This window comes from Peromyscus eremicus, unplaced genomic scaffold (genome assembly GCF_949786415.1).
Source record: "Peromyscus eremicus unplaced genomic scaffold, PerEre_H2_v1 PerEre#2#unplaced_46, whole genome shotgun sequence".
NCBI classification, from domain to species: Eukaryota; Metazoa; Chordata; class Mammalia; order Rodentia; family Cricetidae; genus Peromyscus; species Peromyscus eremicus.
This window is the reverse complement of record NW_026734297.1, coordinates 418,168-443,712: the sequence shown is the minus strand read 5'-3', so window position 1 is coordinate 443,712 and position 25,545 is coordinate 418,168. Positions and strand designations below refer to the sequence as shown.

General features: G+C 46.4%; 1 protein-coding gene across 1 annotated transcript; it reads right to left on the bottom strand.

Moving 5' to 3' along the window:
* Nucleotides 1–2,015: 2,015 nt before the first annotated feature.
* LOC131901179 (fibroblast growth factor receptor 3-like) lies at nt 2,016–24,984 on the bottom strand. Its single transcript, XM_059252416.1, is given in 13 exon segments — nt 2,016–2,157; nt 2,376–2,521; nt 2,857–3,047; nt 3,508–3,652; nt 13,394–13,584; nt 13,666–13,789; nt 13,877–14,046; nt 15,533–15,535; nt 16,091–16,144; nt 16,449–16,881; nt 20,914–21,008; nt 21,059–21,293; nt 24,928–24,984. Coding segments are annotated over 13 exon segments (1,986 nt in total).
* Between the last annotated feature and the right edge of the window lie 561 nt (nt 24,985–25,545).

Here is a 25,545-nt window from a genome sequence, read left to right as displayed (position 1 = left end):
CATTCTCTTCCCTGACAACCTCAGACATTTACATTAAACCCACTGCAGCTCTGTCTCTGTCTCTGTCTCTCCCTCTCTCCCTCCTCCCTCTCTCTGTCTCTCTCTCACACACACACCAGGAATTGCTGCTTCATCTTTCTTTTTAAAAATATTCCCAAACTTGCTGAAGAATCATCCTAATATGTCAACAGACACACTCCATATTCCTGACAGGCCTCAAGAGGAAACGTCAATATGATATTGGCATAAAACTTCAACTAAGATAAATTTCCCAATAATTTCATGTAGAACTGGGTGAGAAAACATAGTTATGTCTGACTAAAATGAGAACTTTTTTTTCATAGACAACATCCTGAGGCACCCATCTCCAAAATGAGAGTAATTTTGTAAATTCCAATGATCATCATTGTTGCTGCAGTTTCCCACATAACATATAATACCCAATGCATTCAACTAAATTACCACATTTAATGATGCCTTCTCAAATATGTGCCCCTTTTAAAGTATTGGGTACTATGTTACATACATATATACATACATACATGCCATATAATATCACTTAGGGCCAGAATTTACCAGAAACAGAGCTGTCACAATATACAATATGGGTGACATATAGTGTACTGATGTGATAAACTATAGGAAAAAAGAAAAGTGGTATGTCCACGCCATTGGACCTGCAAAAATGGGAACGCATGGGAGGGCACCCAGGGAGGGAAACTGGTGGTATCGGGTACACATACCCCCTTCTTTTCCCTGTCCTGCAAGCCTGAGAGTGGATGCACATGGTGTAACATAGGGTTTCCCCCACTAAGAACCTCCAACTCCACACATCAAGCTGATGATGGCCCAGTGTGCCCTCTCCCCAGACTCAGAGCAAGGAGGTGTGGGACACAGTGGTGACAGAGCAAATGCTCAGACCTCCAGACACTGGGGACATACAGAAAGCAATCAAGGCAGGCAGTCCCGGACATTAGAAAGATCCCACATCCCCACAGATCACAGCATGCCTTTTCCTCAGAAATCTAAAGATACATTCATCACTGAGAGTGAGCTGGACCCAACCTGATGAGCTCCCGTCACCAACCCAGGATGACAACCAGCCACAGGCCAGTGTTAGTAAGCAGGAGTGTCAGACTGGGAGCAAACCTATTTCTGATGCTATCAGAAGACACAAGGAAACCACCACCACCCATATCCAAAAGTCAATGCAGTTGGGTAAAGAGACTCCTCTGGATCAGAGACTAGACACAGCAGAAGGAACCTAACTTCAATAGGACATGGGAGATCTGAGTGGGAGGCTCAGGCCCTCTAGCTACCTCCTCTTGCCTGGTCACTGTCATCAGGTGTCTTTGTGTCTGTGAGTCCTTGGCATGAAGCTGTCTGGTGCCTCTTGTTAGGTTGCTGTAGGGGGTAAGAACAGACATCTAGACCTACAGCATCCTCTCTACATAGTCCTGGCTGTCCTAGAACTTGTTATGTAGACCAGGCTGGTCTCAAACTCCTAGACCATTTGGCTCTGCTTCCCAAGTGATGGGATTAAAGGCATTCACTATCAGTGTACACTGTTTAGACCAGGGATTTTGCCTTCCTTCCCACAGAGGTTACCACATATAATTGAGCATCCTGTGTCCTCATAGGATCTCTACTCTGGCAAGGCAGCTTGGGAGCTTAACAGTCCCAGAGTGCTTTCTCCACACACCCCTGGTTCCCTCCTATAGGCTCTCTTGAATTCTCTCCTTGACACCTCTAAACTGGTCACCTTGAGGTTGTGCCAGGCACTATGGATCACAGGCAGGCATGCCCAAGCCCAGCTGCCCTCACCCTGGGAATGAAAAGCTAACACAGTTAGTCTCCATGGGGCCAGCACTTTGCTCTAGGGACCAGCCAGCAACTAAGAATTCCTCACCAGCTATTATCCCCAAGCCCCGACAGGGACAAACCTCAGAACCAGTCCTCACAAGTAGTGAGGATATAGTTGCACAGGATGGCCCTATAGTCCCCAATGCCCTGTATTACTTCTGTCCCTTCTTACTTTTCAGCGTTTTCACGACCACGGTGACAGGCTTGGCAGTGCTGTCCATGGTAAGGCCAATAGCCTCTGCCATAAAATCCTGGCCAAAGCAGCCTTCTCCCAGAGGATTGCCGATTGTCAGCCTGGCCAAAGAAGCAGAGGCAGTGAGTATGTGCCCAGTACCCCCAGCTCTCATGGCCCTGTGCCACTGCATCCATAGACAGAGTAACCCCTGAGATCTCACCCTGGACCCTACCTCAGGAGTATTTCATCCCACCTCCAACAGGCTTCTGCCTGGTAGCCATCTAGCCCCCAACCACAGAACCCCACCAAGTACATTGTGTCCCTCACCAGCACTAACCGAGTTCTAGATATTTCCCACTTTGGGTCAGCAGGCAGCTCAAGCTCAGAACTATTAGCCATAACAGTATGTTCTCTTGAGAATGTGTGGACGATTTGGACCAGGGGTATGTCAGAGTTCACGGAGGAGTAGGACTCCACGGTCACCTGCTTGGATCATTGGGAATAGGTTGGTGCCACACATGGGTGCTGAGCACTGGAAAAGAGTTGATGTGGTATAAATCCTAGGAGAGGCAAGGTCAAGTCTATGTGAGGCAGAATGTAGGGCCAAGAAGAGGGATGCTCATACAGTGGTTACTGAAGACTCAAAATTGTTTTGCATTTCAGAGTAACTTGGGATCCATGTGGAGAAGAGGAACAGGGAATGATCAGCCCATCTGACTGCAGAGAAATGTCTCCTGTCAGGCCCTGGGCACTGCTGGGACTCTAGGAGGGTCAAGGCAAAACAGGGAGATCAAAATCTGGTATCTATTTTCAGCTACCTGTCGCTCAGGTGTGAATCGAGAACTCCTGTGAACAGCAGGAGGGCCCAGGCCCTTTCTTGCAGCTCTATGCAGGTAGCAGAGTGTCACAGTTGCTGCCATCAAAATTGAGAGGGAGAAGCCCACCCAGAAGATGATGGTGCCCGCAGATAAGCTGCCAGCCTGGTTACCCTCTGCCACCTCTCTCTCAGCTGCAAAGACATGAATGTTGGGGCTTCATGAGGCCTTATGGGATTTCTCATCAGCCTGAACCCCAGGCACCTGTGGGGAAGGGACCCTGGATACTCAGAGCTGGGTGACCTACGTCTCCCCACTCACCTTGGTAGTCAAAACATCTGTGAGTCAGTAGGGGCCAGACTCAGGAGAGAAGCCTGGCAGAACCAGAAGCACCCACAACACCCACAAGACTCCCAGGAGATCCCAGAGCCTCAAGGCAAGACTGTGGAAACCCACCTGGAGGATTGAGGGGGAGGCCTTTGCAAGACCAAGATGGGGCGGGTTGATGTTCCCATACCAAGCACAAGACCAGGGTGCTTACCACAGGATGGACTGCAGTAAGTTGTAAGGGATCCCCTGCTGTCCCTGGCAGCAGCTTTGTTATGTTCTGAGCCAGCACAAGAGGACAGACACAGAAGCAGCAGAAGCCAGTACCTGGCAGTACCTCCAGCCATGCAGAGGGATGGGAAAACCCGAAATAATTGCCTGCCAGGCAAGTGTACTCCCCTGAGTCCTCAAAGGTGACATTGCGCAAGGACAGAACTTCTAGCTCCTTGTCGGCAGTGTTAGTGCCTGATGTCTACAAAGAGAGAACAGAGAGCAATAGGCAAGCACCAGCACCTCCCTTTGGGTACCACAGCACAGTCCACAAGGAGATGATGCAGTCAGGCTTCAAGGAAAATGTTCCCTTTGCCACCACCACAGCCCTGCCACAGCCATGGAGGCTCAGGGCCCTCTGCATCCTGTACCAAGCCACTGAACCTAAAGTCAGTCTCTCACTTGGTGGGCAATTCCCTGTCCAAGGTGAGCAACAGGCAGGTGGGGAGAGCATGGTGCCACAAAGAGGCAACATGCAGAATTAGAGCAGAAATAGGAGATGTGCAGAAGGAAAGATGAGCAGACAGATGTATGGACAGGAAGCCAGAGGCATCAGTGTCAGACAGAGATGGGTAGAAAGTCGCTGTTCTCAAACAGCATGGGGCTCAACCCCTGGCAGGTTCTAAGGACCTTCGAAGCATGCAAGTGGAGTATGCAAGAGGACACACAGGCCTGAAGGGCTTTGAAGGAGGAAGTCAGTCAGTGCTGGTGGGAGCTATACTATTACCAAGGCATCACAAGTAGAATGTGAGCCACAGGTGGGGTCAAGCAGGAAAGGGGTGGCGCAAGGCATTGGGAAGGTCGACAGCCGGGGCCCTGGAGCTGGAGCTTAGCGAGCCAGGCAGGCACAGAACAGTCACCACCTGCTTGAGGCCTGTGAACATGCAGCCAAGATGCCTTCTCAGCCATGCCTATGGATGGATCGGCAGAGGTACTTGCCCCTATCCCACTCCGACACATCGGCTCGATGGAGTTGTGCATCTGCCTCAGGAGTCTCACTGATCCAGGACAGTGGGGACATCCCAAGTCAGCTCCAGAAGAACATGAGGACAAGGCGGGGCAAGGGAGATCCCAAAGAATGGGCTGGGGACCGGGCAGCAACACCTGGAAGGCTGCCTGAAGGGAGGGACATAATGACAGTGGTAGCTGTGGTTTCACAGACTGGCCTCCTTCGTGTCCACCCTACACACACACACACACACACACACACACACACACACACACACACACGTAGATGTAACCAACCTTCTTATTAAATAAGAAACACAGAACCAATGCCAAGAGGTCAGAGATAAGATCTAAAACCTTACCCTTCCTCCTACAGTGGTCCTACGTCTCCGAACCAGAACTACTCCTGTGTTAATGTCTTTATATAGAGTTCCTGTTCTGCCTTCTCATTGGTTGTAAACACAACCACATGTCTGCCTCGTCACAGCCTGTCTGTATAGGCTTCCAGGTTTTCCATGCTTGGTATTGAGATTAAAGGCATGTGTATCCAATACTGGCTGTATCCCTGAACACACAGAGACTTACCCAGCTCTGCCTACCAAGTGCTGGGATTACAAGCTTACGCCACCACTGCCCTGCTTTCCTATGGCTTGCTAATAGCTCTGACCCCTGGGCAACATTATTTATCAATATACAAATAACATTTTAATACAAATAAAATATCACCATATTTCCCCTTTTCTATTTTAATAAAAAAGAAAAAAAGAAAAAGCTTATAACTAGCATAAGAAAAACTATATACAAAAGTACAATAACTATATACAATATATACAATAATAAATACCTAAACAATGTCTAGTTCATTTGTATTTGACAAATTCAGAGAAAATAATTCCATTATCTATTCTATTGTATCTAATTCACTTTCTATCTTAATTAATCTTCAACTATAACTAACTAATCTTCAACTCCCTCAGAGACCCAAGAAGGAAATAATATTAGCTAACAAAAAAATAAAAACAGGAAGTATATGCAAGCAACTTCCAAAAAATTGTGAGTTGACAGAAACAGCCAGCTGCCTGGACAATCATCTGAGGCTTCTCCGCAGTGTTGGGGCATCATCTTCAGCCTATAGGCTTAGTGTATCTGACAGACTCATTTGTGAAGTAGGATGTACACAAGGTCAACAGTTCAACTTCACATTGGGTGAGAGCAGTCTATATACCAGAAACACCTGAATTCCACTAGTGTCATGTCATGATTCAGGATTTTAAATTCTGGAAATTGTTGATGTTTTTTGAATTCAGCTGTCCATTCTCCTTGGCTATGTGTGTATGTGGCTTCATTTCAGCATCCCATTCTTCTCCACATCCCTCTATTAAGTGCCATTCTACTGTTGAGAGGGGTGAGCTTAATTACTCTTCAAGAATAACTGTTTCAACTACCTTCCCATTGCACATCAGAAGCCATCGGCCCACTGCCTGTTCAGCTGCCTTCAAAGAAAAGGGCACTGTACCTTTCCCGAATTGCAAAGGCCACTTCAGGGATGGTGCCATATTGTCCTGGCCTCAGAAGATGCCTTTTGATAAAGCCATAACCACACTTGTTTTGACAAGAATCAGTAGTCCTTTGTTTTGTGTCCTGTCTGTCCTGTTTGTCAGCAGTTGATTTGAGGATACTTTGTTGTCCAGTGGCTAACTTTTGCCACAATGAAAGTTAACTCCATATGCAGTTTCTTCAATGACATATTTTCTCTGAAGTAGATTGGTACTGTCAGGAGCCGACATGTCTCATAGTCATAACAAAAAAGAAAAATTTTCTAAGTTATTAAAACATTTTAAATGCCATACTCTATAGATCTCTGAAGGGTTTGAAGATAACTTGTCTATCTAAAATATATCTACTCAATCTTGAAAACATACCTAATATAACTACAAGTTCTATTATAATGTCTAACTACTAACTTTCATTTCTTTATATCCTAATAGTTGGTAATAACAACATTCAAGAATCAGAAAATTGCATTACATTGTTAAATGAATGGTACAATTAGAAATATACATATAGCATTTTCCAACAATATCAATTTCAATATGTATAATTTGTATACAATATAAAACAATCCAATCCAATGTAAAGTATTTAAAACTAGTAATTGTCATTTTCCAACTCCAAAGTCACCTTTAAATTTTAATTGAACTAGGACTATTAGAAGACCAATAGTGTTAAATCTTTAAAGAAAAACAGAAACAAACATTTAGGAAGACATAAAATTTTTTAGATAACATACCCATATGCCATTTCACTCTGTTTCTTAGGATAAACGATTTGTCCCTATTCTTCAGTTGTCTCATTTGTCCAGTGTTCTTCAAATTCCTTAACCTTCATTCTCCTAAAAGACAAAAACAAAAACCTTTCCCCAAGGTTTTTTGGGGATGTTCCTTTTTGGCAAGTTATCATCTGATTAAATGAAAAGGCATGTGTTACTGGTATAAGTTAGTTTAAATTGGATGTTCATGCTGGTTGATGAACTATCACCTCCTCTAATTAAAAGGTCTCTCTTGTTCTAATCGAACCTTTATCGATTTTGATGGTACCCTCAGCTTATCTTCTCCTGTAGAAACAAAAGAAAAATCTCATCCCCAATGTAACACATACCCTGGTTTCCATTCTGAGGTCAGCACATCCTTAAAGTATATAGGCTAATTTAATTCTGTAGTTTTTTCTATCATCCAATGTCTCTCTGCAGCTGTTGTTCCTTTCTCATTGGCACTGAGAAAATTCAAAGTTAATAGAGCATTATGTAGTCTATCTCTGGGGGTTTTGTTACTCCTTTTTGTTTATTTAGCATATCCTTTAGAGTTCTGTTTGATCTTTCTATAACTGCTTGACCTGTAGGATTATGTGGTATACCTGTAATATGGTTTATATTATAATAAGCAAAAAACTGTTTCATTTTAACAGAGACATATGATGGAGCATTGTCAGTTTTGATTTGTGCAGATATACCCATAATGGCCATAACTTCTAGCAAATGAGTGACTACAGAATCAGCTTTTTCAGAACTCAAAGCAGTTGCCCATTGAAATCCTGAATAAGTATCCAGAGTGTGGTGTACGTATTTCAATTTTCCAAATTATGCAAAGTGAAACACATCCATCTGCCAGATTTCATTCCTCTGAGTACCCTTTGGGTTACATCCTGTTGGTAATGGCGTTTGATTGTAGAAGGAACAAGTAGGACATTTCTTTACTATTTCTTTGGCTTGTTGCCAGGTTATGGAAAAATCCTTTTTTAAACCTTTACTATTTACATGATGGTTTTTATGAAATTCTGAGGCCTCCAGCACATTTCCTATCAATAATTTATTAATCTCATCATTGCTTTGTGCTAGAGGGCCTGGCAGACCAGTATGGGATCAGATGTGAGTTATATATAAAGGATGACTCCTTTTTCTGATTGTATCTTGTAATTGAATAAATAGTGAAGTTAATTCTGAAGCATCGTGGATAAATTCTGCAGTCTCAATATGTAATACTACTCTTTCAGCATACTGAGAGTCAGTTACTACATTGAGAGGTTCTGAAAAATCGATTAATACCAACAGAATAGCATACAATTCTGATTTTTGAACTGAATTATAAGGACTTTGAACCACTTTACTTAAGTATTCTGATTTGTAACCTGCCTTTCCTTGTTTGTTGGCATCTGTATAAAATGTACAAACTCCAGATATGGGTTTTTTCCTCACAATTCGAGGCAAGATCCAATCAGCTCTCTCTCTCTCTTTTTTTTTTTTTTTTTTTTTTTTTTGGTTTTTCGAGACAGGGTTTCTCTGTGTAGCTTTGCGCCTTTCCTGGAACTCGCTTTGGAGACCAGGCTGGCCTCAAACTCACAGAGATCCTCCTGGCTCTGCCTGAGTGCTGGGATTAAAGGCGTGCGCCACCACTGCCTGGCCCAATCAGCTCTCTTTATAAGATCAATTCTATTGCTTTTGGGATATTTGCTGTTAATTTCTCCCAAAAAAATTACTATAAGCTTTTTGCCAAGCTTCATTTTCTATCCATAATTTTTCAATGTCCTCCTTAGTTAAAGGTATGACAATTTCTGCTGGGTCTATTCCTGCTAATTGACAAAGTCTCAATTTTCCTTTCCAAATCAAGTCAGAGATTTTTTTCCACATAAGTTTTTAATTTTTTATTTGGTTTATTTGGTAAAAATATCCATTCCAATATAATATCTTCCCTTTGCATTAATATTCCTGTAGGAGAATGCCTAGAAGGTAAAATAACCAAAATGCAATCCAACTTTGGGTCAATACGATCTACGTGCCCTTCATGTACTTTCTTTTCTACCAAGGCCAATACTTTCTCAGCTTCAGGTGATAATTCTCTTGGACTATTCAAGGCCTTGTCACCTTCTAAGGTTTTAAACAAATTATTCAGTTCATCATTTTTTACCCCAACATTAGTTCTTAGATGAGAAATGTCTCCAAATAATCTTTGAAAGTCATTAAGAGTCTGTAGTCGATCTCTCCTAATTTGCATCTTTTGAGGTCTAATTTTTTGAAGTTCTATTTTATATCCTAAATAATTAATAGAATCTCCTCTTTGTATCTTTTCAGGAGCAATTTGTAATCCCCAGCAAGGCAAAATTTTCTTTACTTCTTCTAACATTCTTTCTAAAGTATCTGCCTTTGAGTCAGCTAATAAAATATCATCCATATAATGATAAATTATAGATTTGGGAAATTTTTTACGTACTACTTCTAATGGCTGTTGTATAAAATATTGGCACAAAGTTGGGCTATTCAACATTCCCTGTGGGAGGACCCTCCATTGAAATCTTTTAACCAGTTGAGAATTATTATAAGTAGGCACTGTGAAAGCAAATCTTTCTGTATCTTTTTCTTGTAAGGGTATTGAAAAGAAACAGTCTTTCAAATCAATAACTATGAGAGGCCATTCTTTTGGTAACAGAGTAGGCAAAGGAATTCCAGATTGTAGAGAGCCCATTGGCTGAATTACTTTGTTAATTGCTCTAAGGTCTGTTACCATTCTCCATTTACCAGATTTCTTTTTAATAACAAATACAGGAGAATTCCAAGGGCTGGTTGATTCTTCAATATGATGAGCATTTAACTGTTCTACCAGCTCTTCTAAAGCCTGGAGTTTCTCTGTTGTTAAAGGCCATTGCTGAACCCATACAGGCTTGTCTGCTGACCATTTTAAAGGTAGAGCTGTTGGTGTTTTTGGAAGATTATCAGTTGTTGTGCCCTGTTCTTGTATGACATGGATGGCTGGTGAGCATTTATTATAATAATATCTTTTAATATTTCTCTCAGACACATGTACTAGTTTATGATTTGTTTCTGAGATTGGAGGGATATTAATCTGAGTATTCCATTGTTGTAACAAGTCTCAACCCCACAGGTTCATAGCTATGTTAGCCATATATGGTTTTAATTTTCCTTTCTGTCCTTCTGGACCTATACATTCAAGCCATCTTGCACTTTGTTTCACTCGAGGTAATGTCCCAATTCCTAACAGTTGTACGTTTACCTCTTGAAGAGGCAAAGTTGGATGCCAAAATTCTGGTGCAATTATGGCAAAGTCTGCACCTGTGTCTACCAGACCAGACAACAAAACACCATTTATCTTTATTGTTAGTTTTGGTCTTTGTTCATTAATAGAAGTTTGCCAAAAATTTTCTTTATGTTTTTTTCTGAATTTCCTATTTTCTCTGTTTCATCATCTCGACCAACGTGATTTATTCCAATAGACATTTGGTTATTTAGTTGCTTTGAGTAGGGGTTTCCTCTACAACTGCAGGAAAGATTTGAACTGGATGTACTGTGGGGGCCTGCCTGAGGCCCCTCTGGGAGTTTCCCGAAGCTCAAGGCAGAGGATTACCCTGTCTTTCCCTTGTTGATCTACATTCACTGGTCCAGTGTTTTCCCTTACCACACCTTCTGCATACTCCAGAAGGAAGGGGCATTCTGTTGCCAGTTTTCCTTGAAAAAACATTATTTCTAGGAATGATCTGTTTACAATCCCTTTTCAAATGTCCTTGCTTTCCACATCCAAAACATCTAACATTTCTCAAACCTTTTGAAATTGCTTTTCCTACCCACATATCATCATGATCATAAGCCTCAACATTAACTGTGTCTCTAATCCAATCTTCCAAAGGTGCAGATCTTGCCTTTAACGGCCTGATTATTCTTTTGCATGCTGCATTTGCATTCTCAAAGGCCAAAGATTCAATTATTATCTGACTAGCCTCTGAATTTGGGACCATTTTCTGTATTGCTGAAGTTAATCTTTGTAAGAAATCTGTGAAAGATTCTTTTGGGCCCTGTATAACCTTTGTAAATGACTCAGTTTTTTTTCCTGGTTCTTCAACTCTGTCCCATGCATTCAAAGGTGTCATTCGACATAGAACTAGGGTTTGGACATCATATGAACATTATGTTTGTACTGAAGCATATTGACCTTCTCCAATAAGCTGATCCTGGCAGACTTGTATTCCTTTATCCCTCCATTGTTTTTCTATATTTTTAGCCTCATTATTGAACCACATTTTCCACTGGAGATTTTGTCCAGGTTCAAGAACAGCCTGTGCCAATTCCCGCCAGTCCTTTGGTAGAATCCTGTTACAAGTTGACCAGGTGTTATTTGCTTTACATATGGGGAGTGCATGCCATCAGATGCTATTGCCTCCTTAAATCTTCGTAAGTCTAACATTTTAACTGGAACCCAAGTATTTTGTTCATTCTCTTCATCAGGTAGCTGCTGTATGGCTACCAGATAAATTAAGGGTGATTGTGTGAAAACTGGCTTTCTTTCTGTAACCTTATGATCCAATTTTGAAACAACTTCACTATTTATTTCTTCTGTCTGAATTTGAATTTCTCTAGAATTCATTTTTACCGGTTTAACAAGTTTTTCTAAGACTGTTGTCCTGGCACTTAAATTGACTATCTTTTTAAATAGTAAAATGAGGATAAGAAAAGTAATAAACTCAATAATTCGATCAATATTAATCTTCTCATATAGTTGTTCCATTGTCAGAGTGCCTAATTTCCTTCCAATGTACACATAAAGTCCATTTTCTTTTAATGTAGAAAAAAATTCTCTTTTAAATAGATATGTTAATTGACTTACCAAGTCTGGGTAGAACAGTAGAATCCCAGGGAATTTCAAAACAGCCACCTGGTGTTTGAGATGTGAATCCAGAGAGAGAGAGAGAGAAAGCCTAGCCTCTTGAGCCCAGTCAAGCCTTGGCTTTGCAGGCAGGGGCCCTGTTAGTCAGGGCAGGCCTGAGTTGTTTGTAGCAGTTCCAAGTAGCTCCAGCTGCAGGTCAGTCAGGCCTGGGCGGCCCAGCTACGCAGCCAGGCCGCCCACGCCGGAAACCGGACCTGCCACCAAGCCAAGCCAAGCGGTTTTTAATGGATTCTTGTCACGTTGGGTGCCAAATGTAGATGCAACCAACCTTCTTATTAAATAAGAAACACAGAACCAATGCAAAAAAGAAAGCCAGGAGGTCAGAGCTAAGAGCTAAAACTTTACCTTCCTCCTGCAGTGGTCCTACCTCTCCGAACCAGAACTGTCCCTGTGTTAAAGTCTTTATATAGAGTTCCTGTTCTGCCTTCTCATTGGTTGTAAACCCCACCACATGACCGCCTCGTCACAGCCTGTCTGTATAGGCCTCCAGGTTTTCCATGATTGGTATTGAGTTTAAAGGCATGTGTATGTAATAATGGATGTATCCCTGAACACACAGAGACTTACCTAGCTCTGCCTACCAAGTGCTGGGATTACAAGTGTATGCCACTACTGCCCTGCTTTCCTATGGCTTGCTAATAGCTCTGACTCCCGGGCAACTTTAATTATTAACATACAAATAACATTTTAATACAAATGAAATATCACCATACACACACACACACACACACACACACACACACAGAGAGAGAGAGAGAGAGAGAGAGAGAGAGAGAGAGAGAGAGGGAGGAGATCACACTGGACATGGCTCTAGTGGCCTCTCTCAATATCCAGGATTCCAGCTCCTGCCAACACCTGTTCCTCTCCCCAACTAGATTTCCTTGTCTTTCAACAGATGTTTTTCTTTGGGCTTCCAGTGTTGCAAAGTCTGAAATCTCAAGTGGCCCCGACTTGCAGCCATGGAACAAATCTACAGGCAGAGGGAGGCAGGAAAGAGCCAGCGAAGGCAGAATGTAGCCAGTGCTACAGTGCAGCTGGGGCGTGGGTAGCCTGTCCTCTAGGGTCCACAGGGTTCAGCAGACATCCTCCTGCCCTGAGCCACCACAACTGTTACTCAAGAGAAGCCTTCTGCATGCCCAGTCCTCGGCGCAGATGGGGAAACAAGTATCATGGCAGGCCACAAGTAACACAGAGCCTGCCTGGAGCTCAGAGTAGGTGATAAGCCCTGGGACCCATCTGTACCTTCTCAGAAGCTCCAACACCTGGACCTAAGTGCTGTGGGATGTTCTGTATGGCAAATGTGTTGCTAATTAGTCAATAAATAAAACACTGATTGGCCATTGGCTAGGCAGGAAGTGTAGGCGGGACAAGGAGGAGAGTAAAGCTGGGAAGTGGAAGGCTGAGTCAGAGAGACACTGCCAGCCGCCACTATGACAAACAGCATGTGAAGATGCCGGTAAGCCACGAGCCACGTGGCAATGTATAGATTTATGGAAATGGATTAATTTAAGCTGTAAGAACAGTTAGCAAGAAGCCTGCCATGGCCATACAGTTTGTAACCAATATAAGTCTCTGTGTTTACTTGGTTGGGTCTGAGGCTGTGGGACTGGCAGGTGAGAGAGATTTGTCCTGACTGTGGGCCAGGCAGGAAAACTTAAGCTACACCTAAGTCCCAAGGTATCCCTCAGCCAAAGAGTGACTTATGGACCAGGGCCAAGGCACTCCCAGACAACCCATCCACCCAACCACCTGCCAACAGCAGAGCCCACCTTGAGTACAGTGACATGAGGCTTGCCATCAGGGCCCATCTTGCTGCCATTCACCTCAACGTGCTTCAGCCACTGGATATGTGGTTGGGCATCACTATACACCTTGCACTGGAACTCTACATCACTGCCTACAGTGGCTGTCTGGTTCGCTGGCAGCCCAGCATGCAGGATGGGCCGATGTGGGAAGCACTCTGTAAGACACAGCTAGGTCAGGTGCGGTGGGTCAAAGGGCCCAAGGCTGACATGCCTTAATCACCCAGCCTGGCCCTCACCCAGCACGTCCAGTGTGTAAGTCTGCTGAATGCTGCCAAACTCGTTCTGTACCACGCAGGTGTAGTTGCCACCATCAGAAGGCACCGCACTCTCCATGACCAGGCTCCAGTGCTGGTGCCTAAGCTGCAGGTAAAGATAGTAGGTGAGTGGACACAGGCTACACCCTCTGTATCCAGACCCTACCCATCTGTGCCTGTTTCCCAGACCCACCCTGATGCCCCCTATGTGATGCTCCCCTCGGAATTCCTTGCCATTCTTCAACCAGGAGATGGAGGGGGTGGGGTTGCTGGCGGCTGCCCAGTGGAAGCATACAGTGCTGGTGGCTGGCACAGCCAACAGTTTCATGACCATATGGTCCGGTCAAGTCCAGTAAGGGGCCCCTGATGATGAAGTGCTCATAATAGTATAATTGTGCACCCTTGCAAAGCTGTCCTACCTACCCACCCTCTAGCCTTATCCTCATCTGTACTGAGACTCTTTTGCTTCACCTGAACACTTTATCCATGGCCGCCCTACTCTCAGACTTGGGCATATCCTCTTCTCTCCCGCTGAAGCAGGTCCACAGGTGCAGGTACCTACGAGGTAGAACCCAGTTGGATGTAGATCCTGGGAGGTATCCAAGTCAGGTCATTCCACCAGTGTGGCCAACCTGAGCTAGCCTCTGCAGTGCCCAGGGCCTGGTAGGGACCTTCAGTTCATGCTTCTCCCACACTGAGTTCCCTCCTTCCTCTTTGCTGGGTGGAAGATGCTGTTGTGCAATATTAGTTGAAGATGTGATACATTTGTTTATACTGTGAAATATTTGTTTAATGATGCAGAGATGTGTTGCATTCTTTTATGTTGCATTTAGCTCTGTGAAGTTGTGTTACTTTGCCTAAAACACCCGACTGGTCTACTAAAGAGCTGAATGGCCAATAGCTGGGCAGGAGAGAGAAAGACATGGGGCTGGCAGGCAGAGAGAATAAATAGAAGGAGAAAGATCGAGAAGGAACAAGAAAGGGAGGAGAGGAGGATGCAAGGGGTCAGCCACCCAGCTACACAGCCAGCCACGGAGTAAGAAGTAAAGAAAGGTATACAGAATAGAGAAAGAGAAAATCCCAGAGGCAGAAGGTAAATGGGATAATTTAAGAAAAGCTGGATAGAAATAAGCCAAGCTAAAGCCAGGTAATCATAAGTAAGAGGAAGTTTCTGTGTTTATTTAGGAGCTGGATGGCAAGACCCCAAAGAGTAGAGTAAAAACAACCAACAAGAGGATGCCATATTGTGGGACTCATGAGGAAGCTAAGGGAAGCAGCAGATTTCCGGAACAGAGAAGGGAAGCTGGGGCAGGGCCTTCCACGGCAACTCAACAGTAGGGCCCTATGAATCTCTAGGAGGAGGAACTGCCCTACAAAGTAGGAATAAAGTGTGCAGACACTGGTGAGGGGCCTCTCCTAGCTCTGAGCTGCCCTCCCAGGCTCCAAGTGTGGCCAATGGGCTTGACATAAGACAGCCACACTGGGAGACTTCAATGACTTAATGCTACCCACTGCCAGGCAAGGTCAAGAAGGAGACCCACCTGGCACCTTACCTAAGCCTATGTGGGGCATAAATACTAAACACAACCAACAGAAACTTAGGGCAAAGGCACTGGTAATGTGGTTGGGGCAGGAGCTATAGAGCAACTGGGTTAGAAATTTTGCTCTGAACAACCCGGTAGCCAAAGGGAAAGGGGAAACGAGAAGCCAACGCACTTCTCAGGACTATTACCCTTTGTTGGCTTCAGTCCTAGAATCCAAGTCCATTTCCATGAGGGTTCCACTCTGAAATCTCATACAAGCCTTTATACCTGCTTTCCTCACCCACACACACTCATAAATTCATTACCTGCTTTTCCCAATAATTTTGTCTCTCTGATTCTCAACACCTTTCCCACTCTACCCCCAAAGGCCACAGACGGTCTGAGTACTCAGTCAACACCAGCCTAGTCTCAGAGTCATAGCCACCTACACATACAATGTCTGGACCCACAATGGCCTTCATGTACACACATACATTCTCTCTCTCCTGTCATAGTTCTAGGCCATAAATATGGGCACTGCCATCCATGTGCTCTCATTACTCACACCCAATCTGTGATGCCCCCTTTACAACATAAGCCTCAGCATGGTACTCCTCCCCTCCTGCTGGCCTAAAGTAGACACTGGTCCCCTTAATCCTTGCATCTACTTACTCATCAGTGGCAACCTCAGCTCCCTGCCTGGCTTGCTGGCACTTGTGATGCTCCTTCCCACCAGAGTCCACACCAAAATTCCTACAGGGCTGCCCTGCCCTCTCACTGCTCCTGGAGCACTGTCCACCTTCCCAGTGTCCTCTAACAACCAGCCTACAGGAAGGAAGCAGCCTGACCCTGACTAGCTCAGTGTGCCTAGACTCTGATCTCACCTGTGTCATCAGCCACATCCTCCCCATCTTCATCGTCTCCTAAGGCTGGAGCATCTGCAACAGTTATAAGCAAGCAGTGGTCCTGTGACACTGCCACATGCAGAGATCTGCTGCTCCCTGTTTTTGGAGCTCACTGCTCTCCACCTTCAGGGCCCACTGCTCCCTGCCTTCAGGATCCTTCCTTTGCAACACCACTCCTTCAGACAGCACATCCTTGGGGGTATCCCCTACTCTCTGTCTACAGCCAACAACACTCTTGAGCCAGAGATACTCCATCCACCCTGCCTAGGACTGCCCTGACCTCCCTGGTCATGCAGCTGCTCAACACATTTGGCAGCCTCAGCCACCAAGCACTTACCTGTCACAGGCACAGTGAAACGGTACCTCATACCCTGAGGGAGCTGCTGATGACAGATATAGACCCCTGCATCCTCATGGGAGGCATTCAGCACTCGTAGCCTCTGGGGCCCCACCAGGATGCGGTGGGAGGCTGCCAGCCTTGTGCCATCCTTAGACCAAACAGTTCAGCCTGTGGAGGCTCCTCCAGGCCGAGAGCAGATCAGCTCCACGGTGTCCCCACTGCCAAAGGCCACCTGCTCCTGCTGGAGAGGCTCAGGCCCTGGGACCTCTGTGGATGAATTGGAAAGCTGTGAAAGAGTCTCCCAAGTAGCATGTGAAAGCCAACACTTTACTTTGCAAACACACAAGCAAAGGCTGTGGCAGGCAAGTGAGGAGCGTGCTCCTGGGGCTTGGGGTCTGGCCGGACTACGTTCAAACCAGGAGTGGGCAAACTATTTCAGTAAGAGTCCAGTGACATCCGCATCTCAGCTCTGTCAATGGTCTGTGCTAAGCCTTCTGGCTCTGTCCTGCAGGAGGAAGCTGTCTTCTGCCTCGACCCACACAGCTGGAACAGGAAATCTGGCGAGGGACGCTAAGGTTAAACAGCATTCAGGACACCCTGTCTCCGTTCATCAGCAAAGCTCTCTTTGTTCACACAAACATGGGCTTATACACCCCTCTAACAGCAGGGGTCAAGGAATGGTTACTCTGTATCCAGAGGAAAGGCGGACACTGTATTCCAAACAGGAAAAAACACAGGGGAACTGATCCCCAGCACTTTCAAGAACCCAACTGCACATTTTCACACAAACAACTTAAGCAAACTCAGCATAACTGGGACAGGACAGAAAAGGGCATTTAAGATGAAGGCAGCAAACTTATCACTGCCGACAGTCTTCCAAAGATGACACAGAAGAAGCACAGCAGCCCTCCCAGTGGCTGAAAGATCTCAAAGTGTCCTAAAGGGTGGGGGCAGTTCTAGGGTACATCACCTGCCTGGAATATCTGAAGCCTTAAGCTCATTCCCAGCACCAGCAAAAAAGTTCCACATTTTCCTTCCTCTGATCCTTCCACTATTTGGAAATGTACAACCAATCCTTAGCTCACAGGAAGGGAAAAAACAAGTGAGAGACAAGCCGTCATTCTCTGGCCTCTGGATCAAAACTCAGAGAAAGGATAGGGAGCCCTTTCACTGCATTCTTAGCACCCAACCCACATCTTATTCTAACACAGTTTGATGGAGAGGAAGCAGACATCTGGTGTGGTGACTCATACACTCAGAAGCCTGAGTCAGAAGGATTGACACAAGCTCATGGCTAGCCTGGGCTAGTGTGAGACTGTGTCATGAACAAAATAAAAATAAATGAAAAGAGAGAAGAATGCTGGGTGGTGTTGCACACCTTTAATCCAAGCACTAGGAGGCAGAGGCACGTGAATCTCTGGATCTGAGGCCAGCCTGATCTACAGAGTGAGTTTCAGAACAGCCAGAGGTACACAGAGAAACCCTGTCTTGAAAAACAAAAATAAAAACAAAGAAACAAACACACAAAAATAAAAAAAGAAAGAAAGAAAAGAGGGAAGACACAGGGTCATTCAAGAATGCAAGGCACTTGCTTGCATACACCACGAGAGTTCTATTCACACACTTCCACCAGTAGCAGAAGTATACTAGTTGGGGGGCCTTGGACCAAGGCAGTCTGTGACTTGCAGCTTATATGCCCACTAGATACAACAGCCAGTTAGGAAAATAGGACAGACAAACGTTAAGAACAGCAGTCTGGATATTACTCAGGTCGGCAGTCTAGGGTAGGTCCATATGAGCTCACGGGGTGTCTGAGGACCTGGGACCCCCATTTCACAAATGAGGACCATGCTTTACCAGGGGACATCAGAGTGGCCATGTGAGCCAATTGGAGCTAGAATCACAGCCAAGTGGAGATAGCCACCTCTCCTGAGGGTTAAGAAACTGGAGTAATGTAGCCCCTCGGGTGGTTAGACACAGGTGGCCATACATACACCTCTCCCCTACTCAGATGGTGTCCAGCTTATGAGGAGACCCAAAGGCCTCACACTTAGGGACACACCACCAGCTGGCAATCACACCCAGACCTCCCTGCTAGGACCCAACAATGCCCATCACAGGAGCAGCTTGGCTCAGGGCCCAGGACAGGGGCAGGTAGTGTTGGTTATGCCGGTGGCGCTGCCCCTCGTGACTGGTCACCGCCCACGGCGACCATGCCGGTGGAGGAGCGTGCTGATTAAAAGAATCATAGCCATGGTTACCTTTTTAGAGCTTTACTGCGGGGGAGACAGAAAGACAGAGAGAGAGAGAGCGAGAGAGAGAGAGAGAGAGAGAGAGAGAGAGAGAGAGAGACATTGGGGGAGAGGGAGAGAGGGGGACCGACGGGGGGAAGGAGCGGAAAGGAGAGGGAACAGAGAGAGAGAGAGAGCCCACAGAGGGCTCAACCGCTTTTTTAGGCTGGGAAGCCGGCGAAGGCTGATGATGTAATTAAAGGACATAAATAAGGACCAAATCCTAACATCCCAGACTTTCCCTTATTATAAAAAAAAGCAGGTAGATGGGACTAAGGGCGTTGTTCCTCTCAAAAACTGCTTCCAGCTGACTTTTGGACGTTGGTTGGCTCTGGGGGGAATGGAGAAGGGGAGTCTTCCGAGGTCTACAGGCGTTGTGGGATACTGTCTGTCATCCGTTTGCTCTGGAGACATGTATCCCTCTTGGCTGTGGCTGGAAACTTTCTGTTTGACAAGATGCTGGTGACACAGAAAAAACTTAGTGAGATAAAAAGAATCATTATTATTTTATGTTGGCATTTATCTGAGGTAGATCTGGCCTGTCCCTATGGATTTTGAAACATGTTAAGCTTTATCAGAGACAGATTATTTTAAAGCACCTGTTTCCTTTACTGGTTCAGCATCTAGGAGACAGGTGATCAATTGTTAAAAGCATCTCATAGTAATAGATGTTTACATTAAAGTCTTTGTAGTGCCCAGATGCTTTTGGGTCTGGGGGTGTAAATACCTTTTAGCTGTTACAATCTTATTTGATGATCTCTGGACTCTGGTTCTGTGGTGGTCCTGTACCATTAGCTGAACAGTGAGTTAGAACAGGGAACTGGGAAGAGAAAAACTTGTGGTACATGAGAAATTTTTTTCCCCCTTTGGAATTAGGGACAAGGCAAAGATCAGGGCCCTGTCTGTATGCACATGAGAAACACAGGCAGTGGATCTGGAGTGAAGCAATGAGCTCTTATTTTAGGTGGAAATCTTTTTTCATTAAGTAACTTTGAAAGTGTAATTAAATCTGGTGAGGTGGTAAGGCTGTCCTCTGTACCCGACAATAAAGGAGAGGTGGCATCCCAAAACTCCCAGGACTGAGTCAGTGGCTCTGGTGTCCAGAAGGAAAGAATTGGATCGCTTCCCTGCCGCGTTCTGGGTTCCCTGCCATGTCTGTAGCCAAGCCTAGGTCTGCTGGAGGTCTTAGCTTGATGTACCCATGCATCTTGGTGCCTGGGGGCAGTCAGCTGACTCTTTGTCTTTCTAGGTGGCACTTTTAACAAGGCTGTCAATGGCCTGGCAGGGCATTCGCCAGCCCGTGACCTTTTCCTCACTTAAAACAGGGACCCAACAGCTTTTGGGAGTCAGCGAGTGCCAGCACTTGGCAATTTTGTTTTCGGACTTTATTTTTTCCCTGGCACACCTTAAATGCCACAGATAACTCTTTTGCCTGTGGGGTCAGGGGCCTTGATCTCCAGATGTTTAAGTTTTAGTCGGGGAGGTCTGGGGAACAAGAGACGGATTTTACTCTATGTCCTGAATTTTTTTTTCTTGCTGATCGATGGCTTAAGGACAGCTTTTGGAAGATCTGCCAGTAGGCAGACTATAATCCGATACTTTCCGGAAGGCTTGCCTGAGGCTATAAGCTGAATATTTTTGGCTGAGCCATCCTGACTACTGTAAACTTATTTGTATGGATCTTAGCCGCTTCCGGACTGGTCTGTGCTTCTCAAGGCAGTTTGAGAATGAGTGGGTGGAGTTAAGGTGAGTTAGGGCAAGTCGTAGAAGCTGCCTAAGCCCACCAACTTGAGCCCATGGAAGTCAGACAGAAAAGGTTACACGTGGAGACGCAAAAGTGGGGAAGGAGAAGGGTTTAAAACTTTAGCAGAAAGCTTGGAGATAAAGTAACTCTTATTTGCCCGTTTTTGGCAGAAGTTCCCACGACTCTGTTATGTGGCCAGGTTTACGCTGTTATGAGGCCAGGTTTACCAGTGCCCGCCCCTATCCGCCAATGTATCCCCTCTTTTGTCTCATGGCTGTAGCCAAGAGAAAAAATAAAAAATTGAAATAACAAACCGGGATCAGACTACAATCTTGGGCATCCCCAAAGAGTGGAGAGAAATCCATGAATCAGCTCAAGTTCACCATCCTCTTCGTCAAGGGATGCGAAGGGCTGCCGCTGCACCAACTTGATCCACCTGGTAGACCAAGACACCATTTACTTTCTCGTCAAAAACGAAAATGTGCCGTTGTTGGTGCAACTGGAGGATGACCCCCAGGGTGTCTGTCGCAAAGAATATAGCTCGGACTACGCCGCGAGAACCACGGACTTACTGTGGTGAATAATCATGGCGGTAGCGGTGTGGGGGTCCAGCGGAGGTGGCGAGGGACCCGCGTGCGCTCGCGGTCTCGCTGGATGGGGGAAGAGGCGGCAAGCAGCAGCAGTCAGCAGGTCCTCGGTGTTCGGTGGTGTATCCGAGTCTGAAAGGCACCAATGTTGGTTATGCCGGTGGCGCTGCCCCTCGTGACTGGTCACCGCCCGCGGTGGCCATGCCGGCGGAGGAGCATGCTGATTAAAAGAATCATAGCCATGGTTACCTTTTTAGAGCTTTATTGGGGGGGGAGACAGAAAGACAGAGAGAGAGAGAGAGAGAGAGACATGGGGGAGAGGGAGAGAGGGGGACCGACGGGGGGAAGGAGCAGAAAGGAGAGGGAACAGAGAGAGAGAGAGAGCCCACAGAGGGCTCAACCGCTTTTTTAGGCTGGGAAGCCGGCGAAGGCTGATGACGTAATTAAAAGATGTAAATAAGGACCAAATCCTAACAGGTAGTCCTGCTGATCAGACCTCCTTCCAGAGATACAGATGGACTGGTTACAATGTCATTCTGTGGATGCACAGCCTAGATTCAATGCCCACTCAGGCCACACCAGTCCCAGCTGGCCTATCCCAGAGTCATCCCACAGATCCAAAGTACACCAGGATTCTGACTGTCCCCAATGTGGGACTCCATGAAATCCCACAGAGCCACAGCTTTCAGCCTGTCCCTGGGTGGACCTCACAGCAAGGGCCCTTCTAGCCATCTCTCCAGTCCTGCTGCCTCTTCCTATGGGGGCAATGAAGGCTGGAAGCTGCCTGAGGCATCACAGAAGACCAACAACAGTCTAATCAGTAGCCTCAGTGCAACTGTGGCCCTAAGGCAACAGCCAGTTAATTCCAGTTTAGGCAGGGCAGGACAAAAAGGTCAAGCTATTCCCACAAGTACCCAGAGCAGGAGAGTGACTAGGGAAAGACGCAGCATCCCCCAGGCCAGCCCCATGGAGAGCCAGATTGCTGGAGATAGGGAGTGGGGACGGGAAATGGCCCTGAATCAGCTGAGCTGACATTTGATCTGTCTGTCAGAAGCCAGCACAGCCCAGACACCTAGACTTTGGGGGACTCAGGCAACGGCAGATCCAACCCTGTGATCCCATTCCAGGGTCACAGGGCCTAAAGCATTTGTGTCATGAGTCATGCAGGGAACAAGAGAAGGACAGTGTAGGATGGGGCTTGAGACAACACAGAATATGGTACACCCTGAGGAGGTAGTGTCAGATCACAGGCTAATGGAAGGCTCACACCCCCATGAGCCATCAGAGCATTGGAGAACACAGATATTTTAGATTACAATTCATAACACTAGCAAAATCACAGTTAAGAAATAGCAATGGCCGGGCGGTGGTGGTGCACGCCTTTAATCCCAGCACTTGGGAGGCAGAGCCAGGTGGATCTCTGTGAGTTTGAGGCCAGCTTGGGCTACCAAGTGAGTTCCAGGAAAGGCGCAAAGCTACACAGAGAAACCCTGTCTCGGGGGGGGGGGGGGGAGAAAGAAATAGCAATGAAATAGTTTTATGGTTGGGGGTCACCACAACATGAAGAAATGTATTAAAGGGTCGTAGCATTGGGAAGCTCTAGAACCACTGTAGCTATTACTTCCCCCTACTGGGCACACAAATCCAGCTTGCCCTACCTACCAGGGGTGGCCAGTGTGGCTGGGGCCTAGCCCTGACCCACAGCCCTTTAGGTCCAGCCAGCTCTTGCTTGGTAATTTATGCTCCAGAGAGAGTGCCAACCATGTCTGTATTTTCACTACAAGACCCATCTAGTTAAGGAAAAGGATTAAATTTATTGGCCTGTCAACTCCCTGGGTGGGAAAGAGCTGGTGCATGTCTGGCCAGTCCACCTTCACTGCCTGGAGCACAGTCAGCATCTGCATCCCCTTTGACCTGAGATCACTGACACTAGACACAGGGAGAAATGTCTTCGCCTAACATTAATATGGTCCCCGGTCAGTGGCCATTTGGCTCCTGAGGAAGCACCTCCATGCAAGCTGATGCTCAGAGTGGGCTGACCTCCTGACAGCTGCTGTCAAGACAGCCGAATGACACGCACGCTCAACCTTCCAGCACACTTCCATTAATTAAAAAAAGAAGAAAAGGAAAAAAAAGTTGCAGGAGCCGCAGCTGCTGAGGAAAGAAGAGTATTAGGGGAGCTGGGAGAACCAAGCTGCCTCATCTAGCAGGTACTGCAGCCCTACTCAGACCTCCTGGGGAGGCTGAGCTGCCATTGATGCGGGCAGTGGGGGACTGGGGGAGGCAGCGGGGAGCTGGGCCACCGGGGTACAAACACCAAGGTTCAAAGGAATGGCTGCTGGGACACCTGCTCAGTGGGCAACAGCTTACCATTATTGGTGTGGCAATATCAGGCCATTGGCCCGCATTGCCATGCTAGAGCCAGGCATAGGGGAGCAGAGGTTAGGGAGAGCCTGTATACACATATTTACCTAAGGGGGGGGGGGTCAAGCCTCACACTCGAGCCTAGTTTGATGGAATTCAGTGTCCCATCAGACCTTGCTGGCCAGCCAGGCTGCATAGCTGATGCTGGGCTCTTGGGACACCTGCCCGTCACCTCCTGGAGTGTAGTCTACAGAGATGTGCCTCTGAGAGACCACCCCTTAAGACACCTATAGGCAAAGAGAGGAATGGAGGCCCTGAAGCTGTCACCTTGTCATGTGAGACACTGGGTGACAGAAGCTAAGCTTTGGTCAGGGTACTCCAGCCCACCCCCAAACTCTAGCCTTCATTTTGGCTGAAGCTGAGCAAGAACTGTCCTGGAGGCCTTGGAAACCAACAGAAGACACTTCTGGTCAACGATGGGAATTATGGAAACTCAGCAAACGGCCCTCCTGAATGCTTAGGCTGAGGAACTCAGTGGCTCCCTGCACTGTGAACCGCGCCCTGGGTTGCCTCCACTTGGGTAGTGGCACCAAGGCCCCAGACACCTCATACACTACCACATCTGTTGGTTATGGGTTAAACCAAACTCATTGTTCTCCATGGTGCTACTCAACCTAACAACCCCTACTCACTCAAGGGCTGTTTGCCATTCCCAAAGCCTCTGATGGCCACCACCATACCCCCAACACATCCCACCCTGCTGCCAGGGATCTTGAGTCAGTCCATACCTGTTTCTCCCCTCACAAGCTCTGTGCTAGGAGGCTGGGAAGCAGCTCTGGCCCCAACCACTATGCACAGCACTGGCAAGCAGGCCAGGGCTCCCACAACTGGAGATGGTAGTGGAATCAATCCTCAAGCACCAGGTGTGAGCATGTTATATACCCAAGGCCTGGCTCCTTGGCCAATGGGAGGGTTCCACTCTGGAGTCTGTGGGAGGAGAGTTGTGTGTTTACCTGAGCAAGCAGTAGGGGGTCAGGGAAGCACAAGTATCTGCCCCAGGGCACCAGACCATCCCACCTTCTATGGTCCCTCCCTCCTCTTTCCCTCCCTGGCTGCAGAGCCCTCCTAGCTGGCAAATGTATCTTCCCTAAGGTTGTTTTTCCTTTTGACCCCAACTGGTAAAATTAAGGGAAATTTAATTATGGTGTTTGGGATCCATTTACTCTATACCCTCTCGGCAGTTTTTCTAGGATTTTGTGTAGTTAGTTAAGCAAGCTTTGGAAGACTTTTAACTGAATGTTTTATTGTTTTCTTTTAGTCCTCCCAACCCACAGGACTAGACTTCCTGACAACAATAAACAAGTTGTTACTCTGCAAACTCCTGCAAAACTAGGAATCCAGGCTCCAGGGCCCATCAGCCCTTGCCACACAGGATTGTGCACCCTGGGGTCTCTATTCGTCTGTGTCCCTTCTCAGTCCACTGTCCTCACCTGTGGCAGTGTTGCTCTGTCTCCCTCTAACGGTTGGCCCTTGTGCCCATCGTCCATGTGTGACCCTCAGCCAAGTGCTGCAGAGTTTGAGACCACCAGGAGAGACCACCAGACAAAGCTTCTTTTAATTTAAAAGATTGATACAATACAAATTTATTTATAGCAACATTGCCACAAGAGCCTGTAGCTGGAGTTTTCCTGCCTGGCCCACAGTCAGGACAAATCTCTCTCACCCACCAGTCCCACAGCTGCTCAGACCCGACAAAGTAAACACAGAGACTTATATTGGTTACAAACTGTTTGGCCATGGCAGGCTTCTTGCTAACTGTTCTTATATCTTAAATTAATCTGTGCCTTGCAACTTGGCTCATGGCTTACCAGCATCTTCACATGCTGTTTGTCATCATGGTGGCTGGCAGTGTCTCTCTGACTCAGCCTTCCACTTCCAAGCTTTATTCTCCTCCTTGTCCCGCCTACACTTCCTGCCTAGCCAATGGCCAATCAGTGTTTTATTTATTGACTAATTAGCAACACATTTGCCATACAGAACATCCCACAGCAAGAGCCTATGGTAATATTTTATTTGTATTAAAATGTTATTTGTATGTTAATAAATAA